Consider the following 15,877-nt stretch of genomic DNA (forward strand, 5'->3'; position numbering starts at 1 on the left):
TGGCATGAGTTCTGGATCCCTGAGTGGAAAAAGAGGGGGGGATGAACAACACGCCGCCAGGATTACGGTTGGTGTGTGGACTTATCATTTTATTTCACCTTGTCCAGTCTTGACTTTTGGAGTTTGAGTTTCGATCGTGACTTTTCTTGCTGTGATGGGACGGTGTGGGAACCACCACAGCTCCATGCAGCTCATTGCAGTGCCGGGTGTGTTGTCATCATCCTTTTGTCTTTTTTAAAATATTAGATATTAGATATTTGATCGTAGAAACATTCCACCAAACAAAGGAATTAAGATTTGTGTCAAAAATGATCCAGATAACAAGAACTGATGGATTCATCACATTTAAGGAAGAACGTTTCTCTCAAGCTTTTTCTAAATGAAGCTCAAAATGTTAGAGAATAACTTAAACATTTGAACTGAAGCCGTCCGGGGGGCGAGCTGCCATGTTGCTTTACTCAACCAGGTGCATTGTATTTTTGTTGCATGTTTTTGCCGTCTGTCTGCATTGTGTGCGACAGGAGGTTGTTTTTCGCTGACATGGTTCTATAGGGATTACAATGCAGGGAGCACATGCCCTCCCAGGCCATTGTTGGCTCCCCAGTCTCTGTTGTCCTTTCTCTACTGAGCGAGTCAATTGATGGAGGGATAAAGGCAAAAAAATATGCACTGCCATGGGCTTTCGGGACAGAGGGAGCGGGGGTTCATTTGGAGATTGTGGAGCGTGGGAGGCCCTTTAACTGGTGCCAGCAGCAAACCGGCCATGAGGGCCCAGAGCAGCCCCGCAGTCAATCAGGGGACGTCCACAAGTCAACCATGTCTTTAAACTACATCAAGAACTTCTATGAAGGATGCGTAAGTAGATCACAAGGCTGATGTGTGGCTTTTATCATCACTTTCAACCACTTTGTACCTTTCAGGATTTGACAGTAACGGAGGAGTGACGTGGACCATGATCCCACTGGAGGCAGAGAATGAAAAGACATTGATCAGTGTTCAGTTCTGTCTTTTAGACGCTCTGTCCCTGCCTCTGTCTTCACGTTGTCTCGAGAGACATGTTTGAAAACAAAAGACTTGTTGCTTTGTTATCGTGTCGCTCGCTCCAGATTAACACAACTTCCTGTCAGCACAGAGGAGGTTGAGCGACAAGACGGGAAATGTTTCCTCTCAACGGGGTTTGTTTCACCGTGAGACGTGTGTGTGTGTGTGTGTGTGTGTGTGTGCTGCATGTCAATGGGAATGTTGTGTGTTTACATTATAAATGTGTCTGTATGTGCACTTATGAGTGTCTATGCTGTCTTGCTTGTGAAACCTTTTAACGTGCACTTTGTATGATTGTGTGTCTCTGTGTGTTTGTGTGTCTCTGTTCCAGCTCAGGCCTCCTACGGTGATAGGCCAGTTCCACACCTTGTTCTTCGGCTCGGTGCGGATGTTCTTCTTGGGCGTTCTTGGCTTCGCTGTCTACGGGAATGAGGCGCTGCACTTCAGCTGTGACCCTGATCGCAGGGAGCTCAACCTCTACTGCTACAACCAGTTCAGACCCATTACCCCCCAGGTAGGACCCAACTCCACCCAACTCCACCCAACTAAACTCCACCCAACTAAACTCCACCTCAACTCAGCTCAACTCAGCTAAAGGACTCAAGCTCAATTTGTTGGTTGTGCAAACAGCTGGCTCATATGGTGGAGTCTGTGCAGCCAGCCACCAGGGGGCGATCACGAGGCTTTAGCTTCACTCTTGGGAGCTGTCTTGTCATCTGTCTTTCTGATCTACAACTGCCGATAACTCGATTTATCAACGGTCATGCTAACAGTTGGTTAAATGACTTCAGACTGACAGTGCACAGCCTGGTTGAGCTAACCTGTGGTCAACTAAAGCTGCGTCATCTAAACTCAAACACAGAACATTGCATGTTGTCTCACTCAGTAATAAAGACAGAATACTGTGGCCAGTTTCCTTCAACAGGTAACAGGGTATCTGTTCTCGACCCATAAGATCACATGTGCTACGACCTGATATAAACTATACTGAAATAGTTTAATCATCATCTTTTTATCAAGAACCAAGATGCAGTATCTTAAATGGATCAGGTTGATTCTGAATATTCGTCCACCGGTAACATCTGCAGTCAGGACAGAGTCACAGGTCATGAGCAGCCTGACGGTTCTTTCATATTGGTAGAAAATGTCATTTCCTAGAGATGAACGACTGCAGCAGTCCCTGAACGATCTATTTCATGATCCCTTTATTCTGTCCTCTGTCCCGCAGGCTGTTCTCACCTCCCTCTTCTGTCTTTCTGTCCTCTCCAGGTCTTCTGGGCGTTACAGCTGGTGACAGTGTTAGTTCCCGGCGCAGTGTTCCACCTCTACGCAGCCTGTAAGAACATCGACCAGGAGGAGATCCTTGAACGACCCATCTACACCGTCTTCTACATCATTTCTGTTCTCCTGCGCATCATTCTGGAGGTCATCGCCTTCTGGCTACAAAGTCACCTCTTTGGCTTCCAGGTCTGTCAATTCCACTTTTTTTCTTTATGAAATATCGATAAAGAAAAGCCACTGGGGTCCGCGTCCAAACGTTCACCTTTCAATCGACCACACCCACAAGATCCATGAAATGCCACCAAGGTGTCCTCCCTTTCCAAATGGTCATACGTTGAGATAGTCCTGAGATTTGTCTCCATTGGTGATGATTTCCATGAAGATTGAAAAGATATGAATTTGTATAAGATGCCCTGCTACGAGTCACGAGAGAGATTGAGTAGGACACCGTCCCAATGCGGTTCCAATATCATGTGTCATATGTATTAATCAGAGAGTAATATAGAGACTGTTTTTCTCTCTCTCTCCCCCCCCCCCAGGTCCACCCACTGTACATGTGTGACGCCAGTGCTTTGGAAAAGAGCTTCAATGTGACTAAGTGCATGGTGCCCGAACACTTTGAGAAGACCATCTTCCTCAGTGCCATGTACACCTTCACTGTGATAACCATACTGCTCTGTATTGCTGAGATATTTGAGATACTGTGCCGGCGGCTTGGTTATCTCAACAACCAATGACACAGACACACAAACACACACATGCACACACAAAAAAACAGCAAAGGGTGAAAGTACGAGACAGTGTTTCAGGAAGCTAACGAAACAGAGAGTCATCTCAGTGGTCCATCGAGAGGGACTTGAACAAAGAACTTTGAGAATGAGCACTAACGTCAGAGCTGGCAGGTCTGAAACATCTAATACCTAACCCTAACCCCTAACTATAGAATGATTGCCCCAAGTCCTACTTCATCAGCAGGTCTGGACGTGAAGGCCAGATGTACCGGACTCTGAATCGTTAGAGACGGGATGAACGGTTTCTGGTTTTCTTTTTCCCTCCTGAAGACTGAAGGAGGTGTCAGCTTCCTGTCACCATGGTCCGAGTAGAGATGGGAAAGTGTTCTGATCCAGATGGCCCCTGACACCATGAGGATTCCTGAAACCTGTACTTCAGATGTAAGACTCTTAGGAACACATGAAGCATCGTTTCTCCTGTTGTCAAAGCTCATCAAATCAATACGATGCCTCTTCTCTGGACTCTGTTCCCACATTGGACCTACACAGCGTTTTATCAGCAGATTTGTAAAGTGTCAGTAAGTCTTCATGTGATGTAAATAACAGCCAACAATGTAAATAATGTAGATCATCACATAACTCAGTCTAAAAGTGCAGAGAGACACTGCAGCCTGTCTTCTCAGGGGGACAGGCACAGCACTGAGCTCCATGGACCATCACTCCGGTCGTTCTTTGGAAACTGGTTGAGGAACCTCGGCCCATGGGCGAGTGCAGGTCAGGTGCTGATGGTCCTGACTCCTCCACGTGTGACACGTCTGTGTCTGCTTCCGGTCTGACCTCCTCATCCATCGGCTGTGGCACAACCTGGTTGTGTTGTCTCTTTCTTCAAATATATGTTTCCTTGATGGGTCTTGAAACAACCTGAGCTGTAGAATCAAGAACAACAAATGACTCAGTTTACTTCTGTGACCTGTGAGGACCTCATGGACCAGGAGGCTGTCCTCAGAATATTAGAAATGTAGTTGTTTCCTCTCTGAAGGTAAAGTTTCCATCAAGGACACTAAAGGAAACTGATTTGTGAATATGGGCGATACAAATCAAATTTGATTGATTGATTGATAAATGAATATAAATGGGTTTGATGAAATAACCTCAAGACTTCTAAACCCTTCCTGAATTACATTTAGAAAATTAAACATATTCCCCAAGGATGAATTCATAACTCAAAAATATGGGTTACAAATGTGTTAAAATATTTATTGGTATCAGAAGTTATAATGTATTTTTTTTAAGTATCTAAAAAAGTATCTGCCAACAAGAAGTGCTACACATTTTGTGTTTAATAGTACAAACATTCATGAGTTGTTGGTTCTGGGCAATATCGCTGTTTCACAAAATCCCAACATACAAGTTGAGACAGATAGCTATGACTTATTTATTTCCTTCTTTTCTTTTCATAGCTCATTGTTTTTACATTACTCAGAACCCGCTCTGCCCGGGTGTCCCTGTCAATGTGTTTGAAAATAATGACCTCTCATGTTTTGAAAAGTTCTTTTTAATCAGACATCCATCCAGCTTTTGTTGTGAAGTTTTCAGCAATCTGTTTATCAACTCAGGTACAAAATTGCATTTCCAGACAAGAGTGGATCAAACCTTCCCTTCAGATCCTCAAACCCTCTGGTTCAGCTGACGGACCGAGCCTGCAGAACCAGAGATGGCTCAGTCGGACCGGGTTTGAGAGGAATCAGGTGACTCCTGTGGTTTGGGTTTGTCTGCTTCTCGTCAGTGGTTGATGGTTGTAATTTTTGCCTCTAGAAGTTCTGTCACCAAGACTTAGGCCTTGTTTACATATAATAAAAATACAGTATTCAACACCTTTGCTGTTTCAAGGAATTAATCAAGTCTGGGACCATTTGGCGGAAACGCTGCCTTGAAATTATCCAAATTAATCTTTTACATTGTGCTCAGCTCTAGTGAACGTGAATTTAAACTTCATCTTATTCAGAGTGGACTGTAGAATATCAACAAAGAGCTATGGGATGTAGCATATTGGGGATTTGGGGGTTTACACTGAACTAGTTCCCGAGTCCAGGAGAATGTCTTCTTTATGCCACAAATCTCAAGATAATCTTTGGAAATCCATCAACCATGATGCATCATAAACTACACTGCAGTAACAATTCACCTCCAATGATTATATCTTAGATTTTTACCAATGTCGTTTTGGTAGTTGTAAAAAAAGTCTAATTTCATATTGCATCAGCTGTTGTTTTCTTTATGTTTAAAATGTATACAACCTCACAGCTATATCAGAGACAAAGAGAAACCTTTACAACCAACACAAACATAATGAAACAGAATTCTGCAGGTTTGTGTTGGTGACTCGTAAATCTCCTGCTTGTTTTGTCTTGAGATGATTGATTAAAAATGTCCGACAATTTAATCTGTTTTACTTTTGATTACTTACTTGATTTCAAAACTTTCAATATATCAAAGAATGAATTGAAAGAAAACTACATAATTATGAATCCCTTAGTTAAAAGAGAGAGATAGAGTTGAGTCTGACGTGTCTCAGATGTGCTAATGTGGCCACCGGACTAGTTTGAATTTATGATCAACATAAACTTCCTGTAGCATTCGTATCAATAATTATTTTTGTAAATATTATGATTCAAATTATTAATAATAATATAATGCTGGGCTTTAGGAGTCTGTGTTGAACATTTCACGGTATTGTCCTATGGGTTAAAGAATAAATATTATTTATTTAATTATTTTTTTAAATGTTTCAATTAAACCTTCATCGTCACAGATTAAAGTAAAAACTTTAGTCTAAATATTAAAGCGAGGGAGGCAGCCGTGACGTCACCTGTCCCGTGTAGGCGGCCGCTCCTATTGGACAAACACGCGGAAGTGACAGACTCACTTCTTGCTAACAACAGCTAGCAGCCCGTGTCTCTCCGGTGAACTCTCCGGTGAACGCTCCGGTGACGGCTCCGCAGTCATGGCTCTACCGGCTCAGCTCCGCTCCATCCAGCACCACCTCCGAACCGCCCAGGAGCACGAGGCCCGGGACCCGGTGGTGGCGTACTACTGTGAGTGTTAGCCACGGCTACTGTTAGCATCCGTGTTAGCTTTGTTTACCTGGGCTGTCAGCTGCTAGCTTAGCCTCTACAGCGGAGACAGGGCTGCTCACAGAGGGGGACAGGGTGGGACATGGAGGGACAGTGAGGGACATGGTGGGACATGGAGGGACATGTTCTTAATGAGACAGGGTCACTTCAGGGTTTAACCCGGGACAAACTAACTTCATGAGGAAGACATGTATGTGAGGACTCGTCCATCAGCCGTGCTCTAACTTGACCTGTCAGTGTGGAGGTTTACTCTCTGAGGTCCCAGAGGACGGAGACAGACGGTCCCTGTCCGGTGAACGTCCCCTTCTGACGTCTGACGTCCTCCCGAGTCAGACATGTCACCAGTAAAGAATGAGCTGCACCCAGTGAGTCAGCAGCAGCACGTCCACAGGTGTGGATCACATGGAAACTACATGATGAGGAAACACTTGTTGTCTCAGAGTGTCTCTGTGTCATGTCTTCTATCTGTGGACCTCCTTCTCACCTGTCTGCTGCTGGAGAAGAGATCAATAAACTTTCATCTTATATAAAGTTATGACCCTGTAATCCCAGGGGGGCGGGGCCCGGCCACTAGCCATCAATCTGAAGAGCTGTGCTCACTTTCAGATCTACACGGGATTAATAAAGTATCCATCTATCTATCTATCCATCTATCTACACTGAAGGGAAATGGATGGTGGTGATTCTGCTGTGCTAAGCTAGTGGCGGCTAATGTAGAGAAACAAGGAGGAGCCACTGACTTCTGGTGAACAGCAAAACATGTAGTTTGACAAAAGTAAGATTTATTTATTCTTATTTAGATCTCAGTTGTTTTGAGTCCATTAGGTTGCTGGGTCTTCCTCCAGTGAGTTTAATTGGACAGGACAGAGATGTGAGCTGATCAGCTGCAGGTTAGATGGTCATTATTCTGTGTTCCTGGAAACGGTCATTCAGCTAACCAATCACAGACTCAGCATGGCTCTGGACTGCTTCCTGATTGGCTGCAGATGACAGGGTGGCAAGAGTGAGCGAGAGGCAAAGGGCCTGCTGGGAAACGGATGAGACAGGGAGGAGGGTGATTGTGTGGGTGTGGGTGTGTGTGAATTGTGTTCCTGACACAGTTGTGTGTGGTGTTGTCTGGTCGTCCTGACAAACCTATGATTACACACAACCAATTTCCTCTTGTCGTTTTGCTCTGGATTTTCCTTTTCCGACATCTGGTCAGTTTAACAGCCACATTGATCAGATGGTTGTGGAAATGCTCAGAGGAGTTCCTGCTGTAAAACAAGTTTTAAAAAATGTGTTCATGTCTAATTAACAAAATGATGGTGCCTGTATTAATATGATTTATTTATTAGATCTGTGACCTTGTGCTTGAAACCTCTGACCTCTGCAGATGAAAGGTTCCTCCAGTGTCTACATTTGTATTTTTACTTCAAGTGCTTCATGTCTCTAGAATACATACAACCTCAGCTAAAGGATTTCTAAACATAGAAATATTAACTAATTATTTCCTAACTCTCCATGAATGCATGTGTGTGTTTTTGTCTAACAACCTGCGGGGGAGAGATCCACTGTTCAAGAGACTAATATCTAAATGAGCCTGAACGTGTTGATAAAACCTCACTTCAGACACGAAGCTGCAGCAGCAACTTGTCAGATGTGAGTTAGACCTGCTGCTCTGGTTTGAATGATGTGGACTTGGCCGACTGCAGGTTTCCATATTACCTTCATAAGCTGTGATTTAAATGAATCAACCTCAGTTTCCTCAAGGTCAGAGCAAACACACAGTGACGATGGTTTTAGGTTGATTTAGAAGTGGTCGTCGTAAAAAAGGTGGTTTTCTTGGCGGACATGAAACGTATGTTGTGTGTTACAGACCTCATCCTCACCCTCACCCCAACCTGGTACTCCTGACAAATCGCTCACCACAATGTGGTCGGGTCAAAAGGTGCGAGTTTGACAAAAACCAGCTGAGAGGCGTCTTTGTCCAGTTGTGTCCTACAGACAGGAATGCAGAGACCTCTTGAAGGCACAGGTTTAATTTACAGTGACTGGGTTGTTGAGGTTGTTTGGACCCAGTTTCTGTTTTGCTTTGCCGCTGTGATGTCTTTGCAACTGGGATTTAGACGGATTATGTGGATAATGAGCAGAACCAGGGATCAGACCAGGATTGTTTTAATGCCAGAGACCAGAGGCGGCTGATGGAGTAAGTGTGGAGCTGGCTTAGTGTGTAGCACCTAACAGGTTTAACTTCAAGTCTTCTGGTAGGTTTAATGAGCCTTCTGACGACTTTTAATCTGCAAAGTGGCTTCGGACAATTCAGACATGACACTGGCTTCGTACATTAAACAACAGAATCTGACACTTCTAAGTGTGTGAGCACTTCTGTTAGAGGACACAGTGAAATCTGAGGTGGACCAGTGATCCAGGCAAACCACTGGAGGTCAGCAGCACCATGCGTCTGTGTGAGTCTGTGTGAGTCTGTGTGAGTCTGTGTGAGTCTGTGTGAGTCTGTGTGCGTCTGTGACTATGTGTGTAACTGTGTCTGTGTGTGTTTGTGGGGCCGGACGGCAGGAAGCTGCTGTGTTCATGCTTCATGTTACAGAAAGAAGTTTTAAGTGAATGTCTCCAGGAGTTCTACAGCTGAACAGAAAAATTGAAAATGAATCAAGTGTAATCTTTGCAGTATTTGTTTCCATTCTACTTCCATTGAGAATTACAGCCTCTTACCCTCACAACAATAAAGTCAGAATATCTTGGACACCCAGAGATAATGTGATCGTTAACATTATTTTTATATATTTTACACATCGAACCCAAACTGATTGGACATCCTACCAGGTGCAGTCTCTGTGAAAAGCCTGATATTCCAGCTCCATCCACACGTTTCAGTTTTCCAGCTTCTTGAGCTGAGACTTCTGTAAACGCTGCTGTTTCAGGTTGAAAACTCCAGGGTAGTGTGGTCGTGGTCTTCATCAGATTCAGTTCACACACGGCGTCAGTCCTTGGTTTGACCGGTCGCCAGCACCGGGCCTCAGCAGCCCTGTCTGAATTAGCCGGCTAACGCTGCACAGTATTTCACCTCCACTTCAGAACAGGCCGATCAGTAGAGGGTTGAGTCAGAGCCGTGATTGTTCGGCTGTAATGAAGCAGCATGAATCATCATTAGCTCCCTGGCTGATGCTGTCTGGCAGCATTACAAACCCTTTACACAGATTGGATCGTTATAAATGAGCTGTGGGACTGAACACGGCCCCCCCACCGGACTGAGTCCTGACTTCTACTTGAAATGTGTTTGTTTCTATTCGGCTTGATTCATGCAACTCGTCTGGTTCTCTGTGGCAGTGGTCACCTAGAGAGTGTTATTATAGAAGGAATGATAGATAAGCTCCTCAAAGTGAAGCCAAAACATCATGATCGCCCTCTGGTGGCTGGCTGCCATACCTGTCATAACCCCACCTCCTCCATGTTAGCCGATGGGACCAAACTAAAAGATCTAAGTAGAAATTACATAAATGTCATAAAGATGGTTCCTGTCGTTTTAGGTAGTTGCTGTAAAAGTAATGAGTTTTGTTCCAGACCTCACTGATGAGTAAATCTGACCTCCCCTCCTTCTCCCACTGGACTTGGAGCAGGAACTCTCTGTCTCTGAAATTAAGCTGGAATGAAATTAGACAAATAATTTGTTCAAATGAATTCAAGTGCAGCCCACGTGTCTTAACAGGCTGTTTGCACAGTTTTTACTCCCTCCACTCCTACACCCTCCTGTCTTCTGCTCACGAGCATCGTGGCCCAAACTTCTCAGCAACTTTCCGAGGAGTTTACTTTCCTCAGTTCCCTGAGGCGTTCAGCTGCGGGGCTGTAATTCTTCTTGCATATGGAGTCCAATTGAAACACTCTGTGTTTAATGCCTTCAAGCCAGAGACGCCCAGCGCCTGGAGGCATCATGTCTCAGGTTGTCTGTCCGTCCCTCCCATTCTTATGAACTCAAAATCTCAAGGACGCCTCGTGGGACTGTCTTTTGACTGAAACTCGAGGGACTCGAGGAATAACTAATCAGAATTTGGTGGTCAAAGATCAAGGTCACAGTGACCTTACATAGAGGCTTTAGTCCTCAAGGAGTTTCTTCATATTTTGACAAGTTTTCACTGGGATTAAAAGATGAACTGATTAGATTTCAGGGGTCAAAGGTCACAGTGATTAAAGCCACTGAATCTGCACAGGTTGGTGGAGGCAGCCACAGAGGAATTCAGTTTTTCATTCAGAGCTTTTTCCTAATTACCTCTGTGGGAAAACAAGTCACAGCTGAGTTTGCTGCTGGCCGAACACTGACTTGTTGCTTAATATCTTCTAATTAACATAAGTCATTAAACATCAGCTTACGACTCAGGTTTTTAATTTTTTTATTCTCATGTTTTGTCATATTCTGACTGTCCTCCCTTCGCACTGGGCTGTTATCAAACACCCGTTATAGCTGAGCTGCGTGTGACAGTGATGCAACTCTCACACAGCCGAGCTGACAGCCTCCATAATATCCTCTTTGTGGTTGGTGTGACAGAGCGACTCCTCCTCCACCGACTCTTCATCACCGACGTCTAAGCGGTGGTGAAGCGTTGGCTCTCCGCCAGCAGTCGGTGATAATTCTTCTTTGTCAAACATGTTTTCTTACTGAGCCCCACTGGGCCGGTCACACAGATGAGGGAGGCGCTCATCACATCCACTCGATTGGGATATTAGTTGTGATGCACATATGTCAATAATAAACAAAATGCAGCCTTAGATTATTGTTTGCACAATGAAAACCGTGTCAGGGCTCAAAGCTCGGCAGCCTCCGCTGAGCTCCACACTCGTACTGATTCTTGTGCAATTACCTTCTCGGTTGTGCCGCGGCGACCCCTCTCGAGCAGTAATTGTTTTTGATTGTGATGTGCGACCCAATGAAAACATGTCATAACAAATCAACCAGGAACGGCTGAGGGTTGGACACTAGCCGGTAATCCCATCCTGGAAAAAAACCTTTTAGGAGCAAAAAGTCCCTTAAGTGGTTTTCTGTTTGCGTCTCATTCTCCAGAGCCAAAAGGATCAGGTGCATGAAAACCCTGGACCCGGACTGGGACCTGTGGTTTTGTGTGACTGGTGTGTGAGCGGATGTTTTTGCTCGGTCGCGGTACAGAGAGTGAAAATAACCGATCGCTTCAGGTGCTGTTTAACTGTTGTTCTTCAGTGTCTGTATTCTACTGTTGAGACCCAATGTGACAGCTTCAGTGGAAGGTTAGGAGGGAACATCCTTCATCACCCCCACAGCTCCTCTTTCTCTGTGTACACAGCAGCAGCATCAGTCTGTCACCGGAGCAGCTCGTCATCGATTCAGGGTCCTGAGCGATTTCAGACGCAGTCGCAAGTAGTGGAAACACGGCGGCAGGAAAGTGGTGCGGGGGGGGGGGAGTCACCAGAGACCCGGTAATCTGTGTAAATAACAGCCTGATGCTTCTTATGGCCACTTTCACCTCTGCTGAACGTGACAGAGCAGCAGGAGGAAGACAAACGTTATTCACTGGGAACCATCACAAGTCAAATGACAGGTCCATGTTAATACAGAGATGAGGAACGGATATTATAATTAAAGCCACAACGATTATCATGTTGTCTGATAACATTCTTTTATAGACATTTACATTCGTTTGCTGATATGATCAGATTTTTGAACTGTAAATCACTTCAAGCACTTCTTCTTCTTCTTCTTCTTCGATCTCATATTTCCACCAAGGAGGTAATCGTGTTTAAACCAGTCTGTTCAATTGTTTGATTGATTGAAACTTGGTGGAAGGAAGCGGGACGTGTCGGGGAAGAACTGATCTTTATTTTGGAGATAATGTTGTTCAATATCTTTGTTGATTTCTCAGAGAATTATTCATGGATCTTTAGGGCAGACATCATGTGTAGAGATCTTATATTGTGTGATTGATGGCCCCTGATTGAGTTCAAGGACTGTTGGGCCTTGGCGGAGGTGTGACCTCTACCCAGTGACTTTCCAGTTACTTGTTTTATTATATTGTTGTGAATACTTGAACAATGAGAACAAAACACAGTTACCTTTAATGACCTTCACTGCCATCTAGTGGTGACAAGGTCTGTGCAGTAATGAGGAGTTGTGGTTTCAAGGTCTGACCAATAAACCACCCGTCATGGATGAGGTTCACCACTGATACTGCAACCGGCCACCAGGGGAGCTCCAGGGTCCTGGTCTCCCCTTCTGGGATGTGTCTGTGTTGTCCCTGTGGCGTCTTCATGTCCTGTCATCAGTCGTGTGTGTCGCAGCTGAAGTGAATGCTGCAGTGTGAGACTGAACAAAGGACGTCTTTGTCACTGATGGACTGACGGACCTTCTTGCTGCCTGCTGCTCAAGCTGCTGCAAGTCTCTCTGCACTGACTGGTTAACTGCCTCGGTGAGTTCATGGCTGCATGAGTCTCACCCTGGAGGGTACACCCCCACCATCACCACCATCACCAGTCTGCTCTGTGAAGTGGGACATTGTTCCTTGATGCTCTGCAGGACAGTGATGCTCAGCAACCAAACGTGGGTTTTCTCATTGTGTAAAAGTAGCTGAAAATATTTTTGATAGGGTCTGTACAAATTTGAATAACACTCCAATCCACCAAGGAGGAGACAGTTCACACTGTCCTCCTTTATAAACCTCTCTGGTACAGTCCGTCCATCTCAGCCCTCAAGAGGAAACAGGTCAGGACGTATGAGGAGCTTCTCTGTGGTTTCACTCTGCAGCTCTTCTCAGGCTCAGCTGTCAATCAACACTTCTCAGCCTGTTTTTATATCAAATAACGGATTCAAACCAAGCTGATCAGAAACTTGAACAAACATCAGAGAGAGAAGAACGAGCTGAACCCACAGAAAGCTCTTTAAACATGTATTTAATGTCTGCTAACCCTCAGTAGCTTTCATGTCTTCCAAGTTAAATAAAGTCTCTGGTCCACATCAACAGACCTGAAACCATAGGAAGGGCTACTGACAGGAAGTGTTACCGACAGGAAGTGCTGCCGAAAGGAAGTGCTACTGACAGGAAGTGCTACCGACACGAAGTGCTGCCGACAGGAAGTGCTACTGACCATAGATATTTATAAAGTCTAGATGTCTCGGCCAACGGAGTTGAACGTCCGCACATGGCGGCCATCTTGCCACAGGCAGCTCGCCCACCCATAACATTGTGTTGTAGTGGTTCGTACTTTTGAAATAACCATAACTTGCTAAATTCTCAATCGATTTTTAAACGGTTCGGTTTGTTACAAACGTCAGAGATGTAGTTATAAAAAATAGAATAATGTTCTATATAGGTACAAGATTTCCCTTTACAAATAAAGATCAAGAATTACTTTTTTTTATCTAAAAAGTACATGTACCACTACTAACACAATGTTATGGGTGGGAGAGCTGCCTGTGGCAAGATGGCTGCCATGTGCGGACGTGAGACATCTAGCCTTTATATATACATCTATGCTACTGACAGGAAGTGCTACCAGAAGGAAGTGCTACAGGCAGGAAATGCTGCTGACAGGAAGTGTCACTGACAGGAAGTGTTAGCGATGCTTTGTATTCACCGCTTGTAGTCGAGTCATGTGACTGATGAGAACCAATCAGGAAGAGAACGTCTGCGTCTTCATTTACTAAAGTCTCAGTTTCTGTTCATCCAAACTAGAACACAACCCCAGAGCTTTAAACTACAACGTTTACAAAAGTCTCAGATTTTTGAAAATCCTGAGGTAGTGTGGACGCCGGACGTTACCATAGTATCAGTGATGTTTTAAAACAAAGTGATGTGGGCGGAGCCTCAGTTCTCTGACACCTGAAGGTCGTGAGGGGATGTGACCGATGAGGGATGTGGGAGCTGAGGTTCAGGCTCTTCTCTGAACCCTGAGGCCTGTCCCAGCTTGGGTGGAAGTCTTTGACCTTCCTCCGTCTCCGCTGCGTCTTCGTGTTTGAACTCCGGCTGAGGAGAAGACAACATCCACGGCTTGTTGTGAAATATTCACCCCTGTATATGATTCTCCACATGACTCTGCGTTTGAACCAGGCTGGAGAGGAGTGTTTTTTTACTGAGCAGTAAAAGAGACGTCTCGTCCTCGTCACCTTTCATCTCCTCACCGTCTCCCCCCTCTTGTCCCCCCCTGCAGGTCGTCTCTATGCTATGCAGTCGGGCATGAAGCTGGACAGTAAAACACCAGAGTGCCGAAAGTTCCTGATCAAACTCATGGACCAGCTGGAGTCGGTAAGTTCCCACTTCACTTCAGCCCCAGTTCTCCCTGTGTGGTGTCCCCTGGTGTTGTGGAGGGACCAGTACTCTAGATTCAGCATTTTAAGGACTTTTAAGGACTTCAATAAAAAAAAATCCCCCGGGCCCTTAATCCCTGTAGAATATCATTCATCATCACGTCTGTCTGATTGAAGGGAATATTCTATATTTTAACTGATGAGATTTCAGCGGTCGAAGGTCTGGGGAAAACATGTTTTTCTCAGTTCACTCGGGTTAGACGCTGCAAGAAATAGTTTTGAATCTTATAATAAAAGAGAAAAATCCCATACACCTGATATTTGTCATGTTAAACCTCAGTTTCTCTTATTTCTGATAACCGCAATGACTATCAGGTACAATCCAGCGCACATGACACTTCATGAAGGCTGCACGATAACAGGTAAACATCGTTAATTAATAAAAATTATCTTAATTTCTTTGAATTGATCATCGAGGGCATCAGGGCTCGATCTGATCGGGGGAACACATCGACATTAGGGGGTGAATGCTTGGCACATGAAACAGCGTTTTTTGTAGTTTTTGCCGTCTGATGCGATACTTCTACCGTGCACGTTGATTCAAGCTTCAACTAGTTTCCTCTAGTTCTTCAGCCTTTCAAGTGCATATAGTCTGTTAAAAGCTTTCAAGCTGGTCGAGGTCGCAGCTTTCATCCGACACACTCTCACAAAGTACGCTGCTCTCAACAGGGGCAACACTAATTAGTTTTTATAGGGTTGTTATGATGAAGGAGGCAGACAGATGGGATGGAGAGTCCCCACGGGAGTCAAACAAATGAGACCTGGAGGACCGGAAGACGACTCACTGGTCCCATACACGCAAATGGTGTTGATCCTGAACGAGACATGTAATCTCACTGCAGATGGAGCGGATGACGGCTCCCTGGGGGCTGGCTGCAGGCACTGATGTGTGTTCATGTTTCTAATAAGTTTGCTTTTAATTAGTTATGTGATGATATAAAGACAGGCGTCATGATTGACAGCTATGGCTGCCTCTTGATTGGCCTTGGCACCACAGCTACACTCCACGATCACCACTGCAACCCACCACATGGGCACTAGATGGCAGCGCTGGGATCCAAGATGTCTCAACGTCATTTCTTGATTAAGATTAAGATTAAGATATGTTTATTTACACCAAACACATGCACAACACACTCATGCAATGGTAGGTAAATGTAACCTCTGCTTTTGACCCATCTGGTGCAGGACACACAGAGCAGTGAGCGACCATGTACGGCGCTCGGGGAGCAGATGTTGGGGGAGTAAGGTGCCTTGCTCAGGTGCCTTGCTCAGGGGCACTAGACAGGGTAGGGAGACTCTTGGATTTTTGGACAGATCAATCCAGGTTCGTCTTTTGTTGTCTCTCCGTGGAGTCGAACCAGAGA

The 15,877-nt window shown here is 45.0% G+C and overlaps 2 protein-coding genes across 3 annotated transcripts in view; both read left to right on the forward strand.

The window, feature by feature from the left end:
* The first annotated feature begins 816 nt into the window (after positions 1 to 816).
* gje1a (gap junction protein epsilon 1a) lies at positions 817 to 5,454 on the forward strand. The gene is made up of 4 exons (XM_062411015.1): positions 817 to 855; positions 1,373 to 1,555; positions 2,311 to 2,508; positions 2,862 to 5,454. Exons 1-4 carry the CDS (start codon positions 817 to 819, stop codon positions 3,057 to 3,059), a joined length of 618 nt encoding a protein of 205 aa, XP_062266999.1. The 3' UTR covers positions 3,060 to 5,454.
* A 511-nt stretch (positions 5,455 to 5,965) lies between these two features.
* The window catches only part of vta1 (vesicle (multivesicular body) trafficking 1), a 29,231-nt gene continuing 19,319 nt past the window's right edge, over positions 5,966 to 15,877 (forward strand). For both annotated transcript variants that reach the window (XM_062411002.1, XM_062411004.1), the window contains exons 1-2: positions 5,966 to 6,148; positions 14,354 to 14,448. In XM_062411002.1, coding sequence (XP_062266986.1) covers positions 6,058 to 6,148; positions 14,354 to 14,448 — 186 coding nt within the window. In that variant the 5' untranslated portion in view covers positions 5,966 to 6,057. The remainder of the gene's footprint in view (positions 6,149 to 14,353; positions 14,449 to 15,877) is intronic.

This window comes from Platichthys flesus, chromosome 18 (genome assembly GCF_949316205.1).
Source record: "Platichthys flesus chromosome 18, fPlaFle2.1, whole genome shotgun sequence".
NCBI classification, from domain to species: Eukaryota; Metazoa; Chordata; class Actinopteri; order Pleuronectiformes; family Pleuronectidae; genus Platichthys; species Platichthys flesus.

Excerpts from the sequence above, each read along its gene's own strand:
- gje1a (XM_062411015.1), top strand. The coding sequence starts at position 817 with ATGTCTTTAAACTACATCAAGAACTTCTATGAAGGATGC. Across the intron at positions 856-1,372 it reads AGAACTTCTATGAAGGATGC|CTCAGGCCTCCTACGGTGAT; the intron begins GTAAGTAGATCA and ends TCTCTGTTCCAG. Across the intron at positions 1,556-2,310 it reads TCAGACCCATTACCCCCCAG|GTCTTCTGGGCGTTACAGCT; the intron begins GTAGGACCCAAC and ends TGTCCTCTCCAG.